The sequence below is a fragment of the Vombatus ursinus genome, unplaced genomic scaffold (genome assembly GCF_900497805.2).
Source record: "Vombatus ursinus unplaced genomic scaffold, bare-nosed wombat genome assembly UNPS02004422.1, whole genome shotgun sequence".
NCBI classification, from domain to species: domain Eukaryota; kingdom Metazoa; phylum Chordata; class Mammalia; order Diprotodontia; family Vombatidae; genus Vombatus; species Vombatus ursinus.
Genome location: NW_020944200.1, coordinates 834,150 through 853,644, shown reverse-complemented (window position 1 = coordinate 853,644; position 19,495 = coordinate 834,150). Strand labels below are relative to the sequence as shown.

The window sequence follows — 19,495 nt, the reverse complement described above, 5'->3', positions numbered from 1 at the left end:
TCAACCCTAAAACATGTCTTTTTCTTAAAACATATAAATTTTCAAAAATGTTTCTGCATTGGATAGAATTGTCATAGGTGTTTGCAGCTTAGGAGGACTGTGTCATTTTTTCATAAATTTAGCAGATTAATTAATGTGAATTACAGTTTACATTAGATAATTAAATTTATTTTACTCTGTGTGTATTACTCCAGAGGAGATGGCAAGTTGTTTCAAGAAGGGGGAAAAAAAGTTGTTTTCTGGTAAATTTTAAGTATTGCTTTATACCTGTACCAAAATTAAGATTGGTTAATTTCATCCAGAACTTTGTAAATAGCTTTTAAAACAATTGTTGATGTTTTGATCTCCCTAATGAAAACTGATTTGGAATATTCTCATTAATACCACTTTTAAATTTTATATGTGATAATGTCTTAATTTCTTACATTATTTTTATAGGTGATATTCGTACACAGTTTATTTAACCTTTTACATCTACAGGCCTAATTAAGATCACCTAAAATCATATTTCATTAAAGTATTTTCTTTGAGAATTTCTTTGGAAACTTTGTTTGCATGGAAATGGTGATCACTGTCATTGATTTAGTTGGCTGTCCATCTCATCTTCCATACTCATGTACTCTTTTTTTATAATCCAAATCGGTACTCACTCTCTTATCCACCCTTACCTTTATTTACAGTCTCTCCCACCAAACAATTTACTTTTTAGGGACCTGGATTTAAACTTACTCAGCAGGTGTCAGCATCAGAAAGCAGAGTAAGCTACTAGGTATGGTCCGAGACACCCAGAGACAGAATCAGAAATAGCCACATGAATTGGGATGTACACCCTAAGTTGGTGTGTTAATAAATCAAGTACTTGCAAATATATAAGAAGAGAGAGCCAAGCCTAAAGAATTGGAGTAGACTTAGAGCTGCCTGTGAGGGAGAAGGTCTCGAAGGAAGGTAGGATGAGGAGAATGGAGTACATTTCAAGTAAAGGAAACATCACTTGGAAGTGGTATTGTACTTGGTATATTCTAGATACAAAGAGTAAACAAGTTACTTACCAGGGAGTTATCTATAGTGTTATAAAAGATCTCTATTGCCAGGCTAAGAAATTTTGACTTTAACCTGCAAAGGCATTAAGTTGTTATGGAGGGCAAGGTGGTATCACTAAAGATTTTTGAATAGGGGATAATGTGTGCAAAGTGGTATTTTTACATGAAAATCTACAATGTATTGAAGGGGATCTTGGAAGCAGAGATCAGTTAAAAGCCTATTTCTGTAATGAAGTACTTAGAGCTTGAGCTGAATTGATGATTTGGGGAATGTAAAGAGACTTCTCTTAAAGACCTTAGATAATCAGAACCAATATAAATTAATGATTGAATGAATGTAGGAAGAAGAGGAAAAGTCAAAGGTGATTTTGAGGCTGGTTGTCTGGAAGAATGAAGATCCTGTCCACAGAAATGGACAAGTCCAGCTTTAATCTTTCTGCTTCCTTTGTTATACCTACCTCTGTTTTCTCCTTCCCAGCTATCAATAAGATCATAGGGCTGGAGAGAGCTCAGTGATCATCTAGTTCAAGTCCCTCATTTTACATACGAAACTGAAGCTCAATTTACAGGACTTGCCTAAGCTCATCTAAGTAGAAAGAAGCAGTTATGATTTAGCTCCTTGTACTTTTCCTCTCCAACCATACCTTTTCAGGCTCATTAACCTTATGGCCTCTCAACATTTTCTTTCTCTTCTCATCTCATTTGAATTTTCTTAGCTCTTTCCACCTTTTTGTGTTTAGGTGGAACCTACTTGTGGCCTTAAAGTAGGTGTTCTTTTTTTAAAGTAACATTTAATTTTTCTAAATTACATTTACAAAGTTTTAAACTTTTTTGTTTTTTTAAAGTTTTGAGTTCCAAATTCTGTTCCTTCAGGCCCTCCTCCCTCCCTGAGGCTGTAAGCAACCTGATACAGGTTGTACATGTGCTATCATATAAAACGTATTTCTATATTAATCATTTTGTGGAAGAAAACTTGAACCAAAAAAAAAAGTGAAAAATAGTAGTCTACCATCTGTATTCATTTTTTTTAATCATGAATTCTTTGGGATTGTCGTGGATCATTGCTAAGTCATTCACAGTTGATGATGGTACAATATTGCTGTCACTGTGTTCTGTGTTCTGATTCTGCTCACTTAGCTCTACATCAGTTCATGTAAGTTTTTCCAGAATTTTTCTGAAATCATCTTATCCTGCTCATCATTTCTTACAGCACAAAAATATTACATTACAATCATATATCACAACTTGTTCAGCCATTTCCCAATTGATGGACATCTCCTCAAATTTCCACCACTTTGCCACCATAAGAGGAGCTGCTATAAATATTTTTTTACAGATAGGTCCTTTGCCCTTTTGTTTTATTTCTTTGGTATACAGATCTAGAAGTAGTGTTGCCCGAGCAAAGAGTATGCACAGTTTTATAGTCTTTTGGGCCAAAATGGCTCTCCAAAATGGTTAGATCAGTTCATAGCTCCACCAACAGAGTAGGGGTTCTTAACCTAGGGTCCATGGACCACCAAAAGGTCATTGAAAAGATTTCACAGGGTTCAACTTGTGTGGGAAAAAAAAATACATCTTTATTTTAACATACTTGGTTTCCTTTGTAATCCTATGTAGTTATAGTTAACTATATAGTTATAGTTATATATTTATATATATATAGTTAACTATATAGTTATATTTAACTGTATTTAACTATAGAGTTATATTTAACTGTATAGTTAAAGACATTCTGAGATGTAGTCAGTAGGCCTCTCTAGACTTTGAAGGGATCTATGACACAAAAAAGGTTAAGAAACACTGCCCTAGGATATCATTGGTACCCCAGTGATAAATTGTGGTGTTACCAAATGAAATTATATATTATTTGTGTATTTCTTATATATAAGCTGCTGTGAAGGATACAGTGAAGTTTAACAGGCTACTTGATTTTACTGGTTCCTGCAATTCAAGGAATTATATTCTGCAGAGGAGAACACAGTATGTACACAGATTAATAAATAAAAAATAACTTAAAGACATAGCACTAAAAATTATGGAGATCAGGAAAGGACGTAGCACCTGAGTTGTCCTTTTAAGGGAAGATAGGGATTTTCTTTTTTGAATTTTATTTTTTGGGTCAATAAAAATTTGACTTCTCCCTCCCCCTCCCTGCTGATTGAGAACAAAAGAAAACTAAAACCCCTGTTGTAAACATGTATAATCAAGTGAAACAAATGTTCATTATTGCCTTTACCATGATTTTCAAATTTATTTCTTCAGAGACTGGCAGCTATATACATCATTACTAGAAGGAATGGTATTGTTAATATTTTAAACCATATATCACAGTAAGATCTAAATGGATATGTAAACTAAGTATCAAAGATAATAAAAAGATTAGGAGAACAAGGTTTCTTGTAATATGTTAGAAAATTCTTATAAAAATTATTAAGAGTTTTAAATTATTCATAAATTATTTAAGAGTAAGTTATTTTTGCACTTTTTAGACTAAGGTCTTTAACAGGTCTCGCTCAGTTTGACTGAGGCAGCTCCCATTCAGTGATTGAGGCTAGTCCAAACAAAAAAAAAAACAATCTAGGAGAGGAAGATTCAGGGAAGACCCTCAGGGTTTCTGGCCCAAACAGAAACAATTGCTATTTGCATTGATTCTGAGCCAATCAGGGCCCAAACTATGACCAAGTAGGGCTTGGCCTGGGACCTATTGTTGGCTAATCCGTGAGAGCCAGAGTGATTTGGGTTTAAGGCAAGGTCCTTAAGAAAAAAAAATCTAGCCTGGTAAACCCTTAGATATCTTGTTAGGTTTCAACCATCAAAATTTACATTCCTTTGGGCAGAATTATAAGGAGGAGGAGAGGGACTGGAAGGGCAGTGAAGAGAAGGAAGGAGAGATGAGATTTACCTTAAGCAAGATATGGCAGGTGATGGGAGGACAAACAGCAGTGGTAATGGGTCTTGTTGGGCTATAGGGAATGCTAACCATTAGAAACCTAGATTTCACGAGCATGACACGAAGATGACTGGGAAATAGCCTTTCCTTTTAAATATGTCCTATTTTCAGGGTGTTTAAATAGGTCATGTTGGAATTTTGCTCTTACAAGTTAGTGTTCTTGTTATGTATGGATAGATAATTTATGAATGGAAAGTACATTTATTATTTGTTAGTAAATATTAAACATTGTGGGACAGTATAGTATTATAGAAAGAACACTAGACTTGGAGTCTAGAGAGTTGGGTTTGAATAGTGCCTTCAAGACTTAATAGCTTTGTCCTGTACCCTCTTCCCTCTTTGTACTCTCTTAGTAACCTCATTAGCTTGCACGAGTTCAATTATCTTTACACAGGCTATTTTCAAAGATAGTTATCAAGAATCTACTGAGCTTTAGTCCCATGTCAACCTCATATTGGACATTTGACTGGAGGTCCCATAGACATCTCAAACTCAGCATGTGTAAAATAGGTAAAATTGTCCTCTCACTTAACCCTCTTTTCAACTTATTTCTGTTTAGGGCACCACCATCCTTTCAGTCACATAGATTCATGACTTTATTTAATACAATCATATGTGATTATTGTATAGTTTTTTTTTGCTGCTTTTTATCTGCCATTTTGAATTATTTATTTATTGTATTACTGCCTTCTATTTTCATAGATTATCAGAAAATGACTATCTTAAAAGTGATTTTGCTTAATTGTGCCATAGAAATAAAAAGTTTAAAAATGTAAATTCATTATATCCTAAAGTGATTTTTAAAATGTTATTATTTTAAGAAAGGTGACACTTTTGATGGTGGGCCTTGATAATGCTGGTAAAAGTGCAGCAGTGAAAGGAATTCAAGGAGGTAAGCTATGAATATTTATATAATTGTTAAATTATCCTTAATTCTGATTAGCTATTTCTTACAAAGCCCTCTTTTTTTTGGTACACTCTTCAGGCCAGCAAATGATGTGATAGCTCAATTAGTAACTTGGTTTTTCATTATTCTCCTGGCTCCTATAGACTTTTTAGTACACAGTAGGTACTTAATGCCTGCTAGTTGCTTGGTTACATGAGGGTTCCCACTTATTTGGGAATGTTTTCAGGTGTTACACTTGGGTAGGCCCAGAGAGTAAGAGATTGATTCCCTTCAGGGGTGTAAGCAGTTGGCAGAGAAATTTAGTAGAATGCAGACATAATTGAAAACAGAGAGACATAGCTGACTGATGAGTATATATACTCGATTTTAAGACAGAATGGAAATATATTTCTATTTCCTATCTACATACTTTATAGTTCATTCACTGAATTTATGCTCCCAAATCTTCCCCCATCCGACTCCTTCATATTGTAATAGATCACAAGATTGGAGCTTTAGAGTTGAAATGGGAACCTCAGAGATCATCTTGTCTTCATTATCTAGATGAGAAAACAAGGTTATATCACAAGCAGGTTTTGAATCTAATCTCTCTGACTTAAAATCAACACCATTTTCTTAAAAGCACTCCTTTTCCTTGCTCCTTCCTCTGTATTAGAAGTTTATTAAACACCCTCTTATTAGACAGGAAGGAGGAGTGGCTGTATTCAGAAGACACATATTTAGAGTTTGAAGAAAGCTAAGTATAAAACCTTCTCTGAGTCTGTTATCTTTTTCTCCTTTGAATTCACTCATTTGATACTTAATCACTTTTTTCTGGACATATTCCCAGCATCTCAGGTTCCACATGTCCAAAAGTGACCTTGTATTCTTCCTAAATCTTTGTGTTCTCCCTAACTTCAGTTTCTTTTGAGAACATCACTGTCTTCCCAGTTACCCAGCCTCTAAACCCAGGGGTCGTCTTTGAGTCTTTTTTCCCTCATCCTCTTCCTTCATTTAATTAGTTGCTAAATCCTATTGATGGTACCTCCACAGTATTTCTTGCATTTATTTCTTCCCATCCACTCCATTGCCACTGTCCTAATATAGAACATAACCCCTAACCTGACCTATTAGAAGAGACTCCTTCGTGGCTTCCACTCCAGTTACTCCCTTCTTCAATCTGTCCTTTGAATCTTTCCCAAAGAAAGTGTATAAATGCAGATCTAATCACATCACTGTGAGCCTTTCACTGGTGCCACAGGGTAAAATACATACTCCTTATTTATCTTGGCATTCAAGACAATTTGCTGTCTGCTTTCCAATTTTTCTTTCTAGCTTTATCCATTCTATTTCATATTATATCATCACTGGTTTCAAAATAACAGAAAATTAGTGCCCAAAAAAGGACCTTAGAGATCATTCTTCTGAGAATATTTAGTGACATATGTAAGATCATATAACTATAAGTGACAGAGTTCAAATCCAAATTTTATGGTTCCAAATCCAATGCTAACTATCTCTTGTTTTGCTCTTTTACCTCTATGAATTTTTACAGTTATTTCCACTTTCCCTACACCTAAGCAAACTCTGTTTCTTCCATGAAGACTTTTCCTGAGCTCAGTCACTGTCCCACTTCTAATCTCTCATTCCTATCTATTTGACCTTACTGATTGCTATATATCTTGCATTATGGTTATTTATGTATGTCTTACCTTCTTGACTAGGTTTGTAAGCTCTTTTAGGAACAATGTCATTTTTCATTTTAGCATTCTTAGCACCTAGCATATTATATTGCACAAGTTATATACTTAATGAAATTTCCTTGAATGGTATTGAAGTGACTCTATTAGAATCATTGTGTTTTAAAAGTTAGTTGTATGGAACTTGGAACACTTTTTTTTTTTTGTCATGGAAACAGTGTTGTCAATGGTGGTTAGATTCCCAGGTTAATACAGAGAGCCTTTTTAACCTATAATATGACTGAATTAGAGTATGAATTCTTAAAGTCACATTTTCCATTCTCGAAGCATAGGGCCATGCAGTCCAAGAATAGATGGGGAAAAACAGAGTAAGAAGCTGTATAAGATAGTTTAATAATTAACCAATAACGTATTCTGTTCCTTCGAATTTTGAGGAGGATAAACTGACGACTCCTTCCCTTCTTCCCTTTCCCTATATGATATTGTTCTTTTATATCCTTCCCCCAACATGAACGGAATCTGCTGATAAAACTCTGGAAGATAGAGTGATCAGTGGTGTAGCATAGTGTTTTGCACAGAGGTGCTTAACAACATTTGTTGAATTGCCATTATAAAAATTTTAATATTTTACTTCTCTACAGTATAACTTGTTTTGAAAAACACTGAAATGGGGGCAGTGAGGTGGTGCAGTGGATAGAGCACCGGCCCTGAAGCCAGGAGGACCTGAGTTCAAATCTGGCCTCACACCAAACACTTGACACGTACCACCTGTGTGACCTTGGTCAAGTCACTTAACTCCGATTGCCTCACTAAAAATAAAAAAAATAAAAATAAAAAAAAAAGAACAACACTGTCATGAAAGAAAGAACACTGAACTTGGATTCAGGGAATCTGATTTTTAATCATGGTTTTACTCTCATAGCCTTGGATAAGTCACTTTCCAACACTGGGCCTTCATTCTCATTTGTGAAATGAGGGGATTGGACTAAATGGTCTCTAAGAACACTTCTAGCTCTAAAATTCTATGATTTTGTGAATAAAACTTTTTTCCTCCCCTTTCCTGACCCCAGGCAATGTTTTTTTTTTTTTTTTTTAAAGTTTGTCTTTGGTATCCAACTACTTTGTTCCTTTCTTAGGTACTTCATGTTCTTCTGCTGCCCCAAGCCTCCCAACCAGGCATCTGACCTCTGGGTCACCACCTTTACTAATCACACTTCCCATTCCTTTATGTAGTTAAGGATTGGAAAGAAAGCAATCTAATTTAATAAATTTGTATGTAATGGTGAGGTAGAATTAGTAGTAAAAAAGTATTCGGTTTGGAGGCCAGGTTGACAAGAGATAATTTACTTAACCTCTCAGCTTCAGTTAGGAAAACACTTTATAATCTTTGAAGCAGTATATAAATTTAAGTTCAAGAAGCCTTTCAGTTTTACCAGAACTAGTGGTATTTTTAAAAGGTTATCCTTATTAATGCCAAATAAATTACATAATTGGTAAAAAATTTCAGTATCAGAAGTAGAAAAATTCAGGTACTTTCAATGAAGATACTTGTTCAGGGTGTTTAGTACTTAAAAAAAAAAAAGCAGTACCACCTGGGAGTTTCCCTTCAGTGAGTCAACTAGTAAGCATTTATTAAACACCTACTATGTGCCAGGTATTGTGCTAAGTGCAAGAGATACAAAGAAAGGCAAAAGAGGGTTGCTTTTTCCAGTTTAATGAGGGAGATAGCATGAGAACAACTATGTACAAACAGGATATATTGAGTACTGATAAAAACAGTCAACCAGAGGCAAGGCAAACATCACTAATAAGGATTAGGAAAGGCCACTCAGAAGGCAGGTCTTTAGCTATGACTTGAAAGAAGCCATAGAAGCCAGGAGGCAGAGATAAGGAAGGAGATCATTCCAGGCATGGGAATCAGCTTTCAAAAACTGATCCTGCTTTTCACATTTTGGTACCTGGTTTTATTTGCGAATCCATCTATTCTCTAAAAGTTCTATTTTTTTTTCCCATGGAGATTTTCCTTATGGTCAGGGAGAGGTAGTCCGGCATAGTGGATAAATGGTATTAGACTCTGTTAAGGAATACTTGGGTTTAAATCCCACCTCAGATGTTTGCTATCATTTGTGACAGTCATGCAACTTCTCTGAACCTCAATTCTATCATCTGTGAGGATAATAGGATCTATCTCACAGAGAATGTTCTAAGGGTCATGTGAGCTAATAAACATAGAAGCACTTTGCAGTCCTTAGTTGTTTAGTCATTTCAGCCATGTCTAACTTTCTGTGACCCTGTTTGGGGTTTTCTTAGTAAAGATGCTCATTTTGCAGGTGAGGAAACTAGGCCAACAGGGTGAAGTGACAGTCGCCCAGGGTCATCTAGCTAGTAAGTGTCTGAGATAGAATTTGAACTCAGGTCTTCCTGCCTAGATCTGGCACTCTTTTTACTGTGCCACCTACTAGACTGTCTTTGCAATTCTTTACACACACACACACACACACACACACACACACACACGCTGAATAAGTGTGAGATATTCATATTAGAAAGTAAAGGAGGAAGTATAGCATTTGTATGTTTGAATTCTAAGTCATTACTTATATTGTCTAAACTTTTTGTGTGTCTAATCTCAATTAGACTGTAAGTTCTTTAAAGGTAGGGTCTTTGTATCGTATGTTTCTTTGTATTTTACATAGTCCACAATGCCTGCCTAATGAAGTGTTTTTTAAATATGTCAGTCAATGAATATTTCTTTAAATGAATATTTCAAATTAGTGTAGCTTTACTTTAGTAAAATGATGTAAAATTTTAGTAGTTATTTAATACTTTAACATAAATTTAAAATATTCATTAGCAAATGCAAGCCTAAAGAATGTGTTGTTTTGTTTTTCTTTCCTTTAAAACAGAGTGCCCCGAAGATGTAGTTCCAACAGTTGGCTTTTCTAGAATTGATCTTAGACAGGGAAAGTTTCAAGTTACAATTTTTGACTTAGGAGGTGGACAGGAAATTCGAGGAATATGGAAAAATTACTACGCTGAATCATATGGAGTAATATTTGTGGTGGATTCCAGTGATGAAAAAAGAATGAAAGAAGTTAGAGAGACAGTGGCTGATGTTCTAAGACATCCCAAAGTATCAGGAAAGCCCATACTGGTGTAAGTAACAATACTGAATATATAAATTCAAGATAAATGATATATTGTAATAAAGAGATTGATTTATGTTTTAAAATATTGAACAGATGACCATATTAATTCTACTAGTATCATGGAGGTTGTATGCAGTTTATTATACTAAGAGTTTAGTGATCCTTTTTACTTTTTCTTTTTTTATGTAATTTTTCTACTATCCAGCCTTCTCAGCTGGCTAGGCATATCCTATACAGGCTCAAATTTTTTTGTCTTCTGTGATGTTGTACCTAATAATTGGAGCAGGAGAGTGAGGCAGCCATGTGGAATCAGTGATTAGCTAGAGGACAAGAAAGAAAGAATACAGTCTGTCCTGGAATGGGAAGAGGTGCTAACTTATTTTCCCCTTAATGAATACCTTAAATTTATGTGCATTTTAACACTAAACTTTATCACATTAATCTTTTGAAATTCTTAATCATGCCTTTTGTTTTTATATCAAAATTATTTCTTGATATCTCCCTTCCCCTGCCAGTCCTTACTGTGACAAATTTATAAAAGTTAAGGAAAACTAACCAACATCTGAGAGCATATGTGACATTTCACACCCATTTAATCCTTGCCTTGCTTTGAATTATTATTTTGTAAATGTTGGGGAAATGTGATTAGATGTACACAACTTTTCTTGGGTAAAGCTAAGTAAATCCAACTGCTGTGTCTTATTCATACCTATTCTGCCAGTCTGGCTTTTCACTCACAAAACAATTCCTTGAATGGTAGTTATGCTTTCATTTAGGGGCTTCCAAATGTCATAAAGTTATAACACTAAATACTGCATTTAAATTAGTTTATAACCACTGAAATTTTATTAGTAGACAATTAATGAAATGAGCCCACTTTGCATTAGATTTTGTTGTGGATAATTAATGTGTAAATAAATGAGTTTATTTTCTATACTACATACTTATACACCATTTACTTTTTAGTACTTTTAACTCTTAAGTCATTCCTTGAGTATAATCTAAAATATTCTTACATTCATTGATTCACCTATTGTTCTTTTGGGGGTGAGATACTGGGTTGCTTTTGCCTAATTCTATGTAGTGAATTTTTGTACAGCTTAACGTATAGGATATTATAAATTTTTGAGATAGTGGATTTATTCCTAAACTTATTGTAGGAGAGAGCTGTTGAGGCTTAGGAAGAGTAACTAGCTTAAGATCCTTTAGGAGGTTTGTAGCAGAGATTAGAAGTTACCTCTCACTGATTCTAGATGTCTCTAAGCAAAGGTACTTGTAATGGTGAGTAAAGGAACGTTTCTCCCTCTCCTCCCCCAAATCACTACATTTGGAATAAAATAGAGTAACTTGTTCTTTATACATGTAAAATTTAACTATATACAATTTTTAATATATTAAGTCTAGTTGAAATGAATCACAGCCTTCACACTGTACTTGCCTGGTTCAATGGTACATTGTCCTTCACACTTGAATCCTTTGAGTTGTCCTGCTGCCATTCTAGCACTGCCAATCCACAACCGTGGTCATTTACCTTCTTTTCCTTTACTCCCACGCTATGCGCTAGGCATCAAGCTAAATTCTAGGGATACAAATCAGAAAAAGAGACAGTCTCAAACCTGTAGGAGCTTATAATCCAATGAGAAAAGATAGTACACAAAAGGAAGCTGACAAGTGGGGAGGGGCACTATAAGATGGGTGGGAGGGATGATGTTCCTAGAGTGAAACCTAGCAGAGCAGATGTAAAATGAAATTAGTTCTGAACCTCCTTAAAGGGAGGCTTTGGGAGGAGTTTATTAAACCGCCTTTCATCCCTCCAATCAGCAGTGTTGAAGAGGTGTTGAATATCAAAACCTGACTCAGTCTCCATGGTGATGAGATTTCAGGCAATGAGCTTATGATGTTCCTGGTCCTAGAGTCAGACCAGGAAGGGCAGCTGATGTGAGCTCCCTTGTATCTTAAACAGCTCAAGTCCCAACGATATCATCGACATCATTTCCTCTTCTGTTCTGTTTCAGGGGAGGAGGTAATTCTTCTCATTGCCAGGTTCAATCCTTATACTTGGGTTTTGATCCTATCCCTTCTAAGAGCTTACCCTATCATATCCCTCTTCCACTTCCAATCACTGGCACCTACCAACATGTCTATATAGATTTATGCTTCAAAAAAGAAAGAAAAAGCCTTCTCTTGACTCTCTTATTCCTTTAAACTTTTATCTATTGTTCCTTCTTTTCACTGTCAAACTTTCTTAGGGTTACCAACAACTCTTTTTAAAGTTTTATCTATGCCATTATATTTTTTTATATCACAATAATTTTCTGATATCCTTCCTCTCTTCCCAGAATTTACTCTTGTAATAAAGGAAAACATTTAAGCACAACTTAACAGTACAGTTACAGCAACTGTGTTTATCACATTTGGCATATATAGCCTTTTATGGAGAGGAGATGAAGTTCTTGTATCCTGGGATCAGTATTAGTCATTGCATTTAATCTGAGTCCAGCGTCTTTCTGTGGTGTTTTAATTTACATTACTGTGTTGTATTTATTGTTTTTAGTTCTGATTTCTTTGACTCTTAGTTCACATAAGTCTTCTATGATTCTCTGAATCACTCACATTTAGTGTTTCTTGAGGCACAGTAATATTATATTCACATACCAGTGTTTATTTAACCATTCCCAACTTGAGGGGTATCACTTTGTTTTCAGTTTCTATTATCACAAAAGTACTGCTGTGGATATTTTAGTATATACAGGATCTTTCTGTTTGACTTGTTTGTAGTAGGATTGCTAGATCCAAGTATGTAAATACCAACATTCTCGTGACTACTATAACCAATAGTAATTTTTCAGTTCTCATCCCCCTTTTTCCATTTTTTGGCTCTGTTGATGAGCACTCCTCCTAGAAACTTTCTCCTCCTTTGGCTTCCATGTCACAGCTGTTTTCTGGTTATTTTTGTGTTTGTATCCTTGGATGGATCATTATCCATCTCCCATTCTCTTCAATATGAATGTCCTTTGAGGCTGTATTCTATACCCTTTTCTTTGCCCTTGATTTCTCTTAATGTTCTGTTCTGCTCCCATAGGTTTCATTAGCAGTATACAGATGACTCCCAAATCCAATCCTAATATTTCTGCTGATCTCTGATTCCTCCATGCCAACTACCTGCTAGACATCTCCATTAGGCATCTCAAAATTCAACATATACAGGGGCAGCTAGGTGGCACAGTGGATAGAGTTCTGGCCTTGGAGTTGGGAGGACCTGAGTTCAAATCTGGCCTTAGACACTTGACACTTACTAGCTATGTGACCCTGGGCAAGTTACTTTACCCCGATTGCCTCACCAAAAAAAAGAAAAAAAAATTCACCATATACAGAACTGAATTACCTATCCTTTAGTTGCCAAGTAATACCACAATATCCATCATATTTGTTTATTAAGCCCTTGCTTATGTACCAGATACTGGGGATATATAAAAAATGAAAATATTTCCTGCCCTCTAGGAGTTTACATTAGACAGAATGGGAAGCAATGTGTACATGGAAGTAAAATATAAATATATATCAAGTTAATTATAAAAGAGGCAACTAGGAAAGTATGCTGTAGGAAATGGCACTAGAACTGAGCTATGAAGTAAGGCTAAGAGGCTAATGAGAAGAGGCAGAGTATTCTGGACATAAGAGAGAGTCTGTACAGAGGCAGAGCTAGGAGGCAGGATGTTGTATTTAGGAAATGTCAGGTAGGCCAGTTTGCCTGGAATGTTCAGTGAATAAAGAGGAGCATAATAACCCTGGAAAAGTAAGCGACCCACGGCAGAGCCTAGGAGGACACTCATTATTAGGGAGTGGAGATGGATGATGAGAATTATCTTCTACACCTACTTTTCTTCTGAACTTCTATTTAGATAAATGGTGCCACTCTTAAAATCACCCAGGTTTACCATTTAAGAGGTATCTTTATCTCCTCGCTCTCCCTTACTCCATATAGTTTGCCAAATTCCAAGTCTTGCAGATTCTGCCTTCACAACATTTCTCACATCCAGCCCCTTCTCTGCACTCAAATTGCCATCACCTTAATTCAGGTATTCATCACCTCTCACAATAGCTTCCTTTTTAGTCGTCTTGTTTTAAATCTCTGCCCTCTACAATCCATCTTCCATGTAACTGCTAAAGTGACTTTCCCAAAGCACAGATTTGACCATCTCACTTCCTGCTGAGAAAACTTTACTGGCTCCCTATTAGCTCTAAGATAAAAATCAAATGGCAATTAAAAGCCCTTCACAACCTGGCTCCAATCTACTTTTCCAGCCTTAGGTCCAGCCAGACTGATCTTACTCATATAGAACACTACCCTCTGCCTTCTCACTGTCTTTAAACAGCTGTTTTCTGAATCTGAAATGAACTCCCATTGTCACCTCTACCACAGAGAATCCCTGGCTTCCTTCAAAGTTTAGTTCAATAGTTTCCTTCAGAGTTGTTCAAGGACTGCTTTCTATATGAGACATTTTCTAAACTCTCTCCCTTTGTTCCCCTAATTGTTAGTACCTCCTCCAGAGGACCATCGTCAGTCGTCCTGATGTGTATCTGGCCACTGGACCTAGATGCCTGGAGGAGAAAGTGATGCTGGTGACTTTACACAGCCCTCCCTCACTTAAATCCAGTTCACTTGCAAATCATGACATCAGCTTCCTGATGTCATGGTCCTTTTTGAGAAGGAAGGATAAACAAAAACAGTTATCTTCTCCAAGAAATTACTTGGTATTTACTTTTGGTTTATATTTTATATTTTATATTTTATATTTTATATTTCATATTTTACTTATAAGTTCATGTTATTTTCCTAATTGAAGTAAGCTCCTTGCAGGTGGACATTGTTTTGTTTTTAACTGTGTCCCCAGTAACTAGTGAGGGCTTGGTGCTTAGTAAATGCTTGTTGATTGATAAAACTGTGAAATTGAAGAATGAATGGATATGCTTTCTAATTAGCATATTCAATATAAATGGTATAGCTAGGTGGTGCCGGTGTATAGAGCGCTGGGTGTAGAGTTAGGAAGACCTTAGTTTAGATCCAGCCTCAGGCATGTACTAGCTGTATGACCCTGTTCAAGTCACTTAACCTAACTTTGCCTCATTTTCCTCACCTAAATAGGGTTAATAATAGTACCTACTTCCCGGGTTGTTATAAAGATTAAATGAGATAATGTTTGTAAAGCACTTAGCATAGTGCTTGGCAAATAGTAAATGTTATATAAATGTTATCATCATCATCATTAAATGGGTTCTTTCAAAGTACTTCATAAAAGGCTATATAGTTCAAACATTATTCTTGAAATTGTATATACATTTAACTTGCCTAGAAATCTACCTACTTTCTTTCCTTGTACATAGAACAAAGGTTAATTCTGTCTTATTGTCAGATGATAAGTTTTCAAATAATGAGTTCTCTTCCTTTGCCATTCTTTTAAAGAAAAGCCATGGTTTTGAAAATAACAACAACTTAATGCCCATATTATTGCTCTCTCAGAATCACATAAGTTTTGTGGTGTTTTTGTTTCCTTCCAAGAAGAGCTATTAACTAATCTTATAACATATCACTGAAAATGTGTGAAGTAGAGAGCTTTATAAATGTAACTTCCAAGTGTAACTCTCTTGCTTTTCATGTATAATATAAAAGAGTGCAAGGTGTCATGCCTAGTGAATAGAGAGGGCTAGCCTCGGAAACAGCAAGATCTGGGTTCAAGTGCCACTAGGCAGCTTTCTAAGACTGTATGTTAGGGGGCAGCTAGGTGGTGCAGTGCATATAGCACCAGCCCTGAAGTCAGGAGGACCTAAGTTCAAATCTGGCCTCAGACATATAACACTAGCTGTGTGACCCTGGGCAAGTCACTTAACCCCAAGTGCCTAAAAATTAAAAAAAAAAAAAGACTGTATATTACAGAGGAGTTGCTTGGCCTTTGTGGTGTGAAGGAGTTTCTATGCTGAAAGAATGAAACCACAAATCTGGACCAAAAAATACACACACATGCACCCCATATAAACAGTCTCCACCATATTTGATAAATTTATGGAAATAATTTTTAAAATTTTTTAATGATAGCTCAGCTCACATAATGAATAATTTTGGGAAGATCCTAAACAAATATCCTCACAGATACTAACAATTCTAACTAATATCACTAACAGTTCTAACTAGTATCATTAATGCCATTAAATGGCACACAAGAGAAATGTTTCCTTAAAACAGTGATTCTTTATTTTTTTTGGGGGGGGCTAGGCAATGGGGTTAAGTGACACAGCTAGTAAGTGTTATGTGTCTGAGACTGGATTTGAACCCAGGTCCTCTTCAATCCAGGGCCGGTGCTCTATCCAGAACAGTGGTTCTTAACCCTTTTTTATATCATTGACCCCTTTGGCAGTCTAGTGATGGGTCTTTTTCAGAACAATGATTTAAAAAAACATTAAAAAAATACATAAGATTACAAATGAAGCAAATTATATTGAAATACAGTTATCAAAGTTGTTTTTTTAAGTTCACAAATGTTTTTTATCTATCCAATGAACATAATGGCTATAGGAAAAAAAAAACCAATCTGTGCCTTCTATTCTGTTCCAGTGTCACATTACTCTCCAGTAATCTCCTTTAGGCTACAACATAAGAGATTAATTTCTAGGAATCTTAGAATTTTCTGGTTAGAAGAGCCTTTTCAAGATTTCCCTCTCTGACCTATTCGGTGCAGGAATTTTTGTATAACCTGATATGTAGGCATCTAAACTCAACTTTAAATATACAACCAGTAATAGTAGTTTAGTTCTTCGTGGATATCTAGTAATCTTTCTTCAATCTAGTAGGCATTTTCTAAATTTTAAAAATCAGGACAACATTTGTTTGTCTCCAGTGTTCTGATGCCTCTTACATTAGTAATTCAGTTATAGTTTGCAGATCATATATATCTGCAAATCATTCATCAGACTTCTTCATATCTCTAGAACACAGTAAAAACCAGAAGGTAAATTGAAAAGGTTGTAAGAGCTACTAATGTTAATGCTGCTAAGTTCACAAATTCCATCTCATGTTCTTAGGAGAGTTCCTCAAGCCCTTTACTCAGGAGCATAGTCACTTGAATTTTATACACTATTCTCACAAAGCTTGATAGTTAAAGTCTGTCAGTGAGGAAAAAAAAATTGAAAGGGGAAATTTTTGTCAGCCAAACAAAAAGATGACAACAAAAACACAAACTAGCCAGAGCTCACAAGTTTGGAGACATTTAATTCCAATCCACCACAGTAATTTCTTGTTTATGTGCTTTATTGTGGTATTCCTGACATGACAAGAAAAGATTATATTATTATACTATTTTCTTTTTAAGAAAGGGAAGTGTGTTTTTCCATTAATTTAAATTGTTTTCCCTAATAGGTAGTTGATCAGGATTGTAACATATCAAAATTCCCAGATTTTGATTTGTCATTTATATAAGCACTGTCCCATATAATGATGGTAATACTATTAAATGGATAAATGTAAAATGTCTGCTCTATCTGCTAATTGGATAGTTAACCTTTACTAGAATAAAATTACCAGTGAAGGAAGACAAATTTGAAATAGGAAGTTAGTATAGTTTTTGGTGGTAATCACTCAAGCTTGTATTGTAATTTTTTCAAGATAGACATTTTTAAATTATTGTAACTTCTGTAACTTTTTCTTAGGAAAAATGAGTAATACTTAATAGATAAATTTGCCTGACCTATGCAACATATTTGAATAAGACTGGAAAATATTGGAAGAAACAGTTTTTATAGGCTGTATATGATTGTTACTAAGGTAAGCAGGCACTAGAATGGATTTTAAAGAAATCATATCAGATATTTTGGATTGAGATTAATATAAACCTAAAGGCCATCTAGGAATATAGTAGAGTAGGAGCAGAAATTGGCATAATCTATTTATCCAAGGGTGGAGAAATTAGGAAAGACTGTGGTGTCCTAAAATTTAATGGAAATATGTTATAAATGACAACTAGATTGCTTAGTGGATAGAGTGCTGGGCCTGGAGGCAGGAAGACATGAGTTCAAATCCAGCCTCAGACCCTTACTAGCTGTGTTACCCTGAACAAGTCATTTAATCTCTTTTTGCCTTAACCCTATTGGAGAGGGAAATAGTAAACTACTCCAGTATCTTGCCAAGAAAACCCCGGAGACAATATGGTCCAGGGTCACAGAGTCAGACATAACTGAACAACAACAGCAACAACAACAACAACGTGTCATACAACTGGTTTAAACATAGACTATCAAGGAATAGTTGGAGAATTAGAAAATGTCAGAGTATCTCTTATAGCTTTAGTATTGTATGAACAAGGATACAATCAGTCCAGATATTTTAAGATAGAAATGCCAAGAAAAGAGTAATTTATCAAGATGATATAACTTGAGAAAACCATTCTAAGCATCCAGCTCTTTTCATTTCAATTTCTTTGTTTACTAAAGAAATTTTTTTTTAAACAAAAGCTGCATCCCTTTATTTTATTCCTTAATTATCAATAACAGGCAGCGAAGAGGGAGAAAGCCTGGAATGGGTGGTGGAGTGGAGGAGGCAAAGAAGAGCTTCAGCTTCCCAGGGCCCTGGCAATGGCTGCTCCTGGCAGCCTCGTGTCCCACATCACGTGGCCTTCCTTGAGAAGGGCCCAGTTGCAGTTGAGGAGATTGTCAAGAGGGGCTTCAGTCTTCTCCCTTAAGTTATCCTGAGTAATGAATGTTTTCACATCTTCCTACAACTGTAGCACTTCTTTCTCCTTCTCTTGGACAAAAGCTTCCATTTCCTGTGCCTTCTGCATCTCCTCCAGCTTCCGGAGCCACTTCTGCTCCTGCTCTTGCCGCTGAAGCCTTGAGATCCTTAGCTCCTGAAGTTGAGCATTCTCCTCTTGGTTCCAGGCCATGAGCTGCTTGTGTTCTTCAGAATCCTTTACAGCTTCCAGTCCCCCAAACTTCTTCCCATGTGCTTTTCTCCAAACCTCTTCCATGAATGCAAGCCTGTGTACTCGAACTGTAACTCTTATAACTGAGTGCTGTCTGTAACTCTTATAACTCTCCATTAACATGTACATCTTAGCAGGGTTTACAGGGGTTGGGATTTGCAATCGCTTGATCTTGGTCTTGGTGGGCGGGTCATGGTGGCTCTTCTGGCCCGTGCAAGTGGCACTAATGGTGGTAAAGAAGGAGCTGGGACCTGAGGCCTGACCAAGTGGCCCATAGTGCCGAGTATGGCCGTAATCGTGCCTCTTAAGAACTTTCTTGAGTGACCCTACCTATTAGGAAAGTTGGAAGTGTTCTATATAATGTTTTCAAACCAGTCTTCTATTTTTTATGTCGATATTTTATTTGAAGTATATTGATCTTTTATGAATTGACTTCATGATACAAATCAGTCTTGTGTATGTTTGAGTATCATGAGCTTATTTTCCCAGTACTTGATTACCTCTGGGTGAACTGAGCATCCCGAATCTATAGTATCTACACAGTATTGTATTCTTTGAGACCTCAGCTAAAACTGCTTTATTTAATTTTTTATTAATTTATTTTGCTTTATCAACAATCACTTCCATAAGTTTTTGAGTTTTAAATTTTTCCCCCCCTCCTGTCCCACCTCCTTCCCCAACATGGTGCGCAGTCTAATATAGGCTATACATATACATTCCTTTTAAACGTATTTTCACATTAGTCGTGTTGTTGTAAGGAAGAATTAGAACCAATAGAAGGAACCACAAGAAGGAGGAAAC

General features: G+C 35.9%; 1 protein-coding gene across 1 annotated transcript in view; it reads left to right on the top strand.

The window, feature by feature from the left end:
- Nucleotides 1-19,495, top strand: part of ARL13B (ADP ribosylation factor like GTPase 13B) — a 71,089-nt gene that overhangs the window by 2,223 nt on the left and 49,371 nt on the right. Inside the window, exons 2-3 of the mRNA XM_027835868.1 lie at nucleotides 4,812-4,882; nucleotides 9,483-9,732. Coding sequence (XP_027691669.1) covers nucleotides 4,812-4,882; nucleotides 9,483-9,732 — 321 coding nt within the window. The remainder of the gene's footprint in view (nucleotides 1-4,811; nucleotides 4,883-9,482; nucleotides 9,733-19,495) is intronic.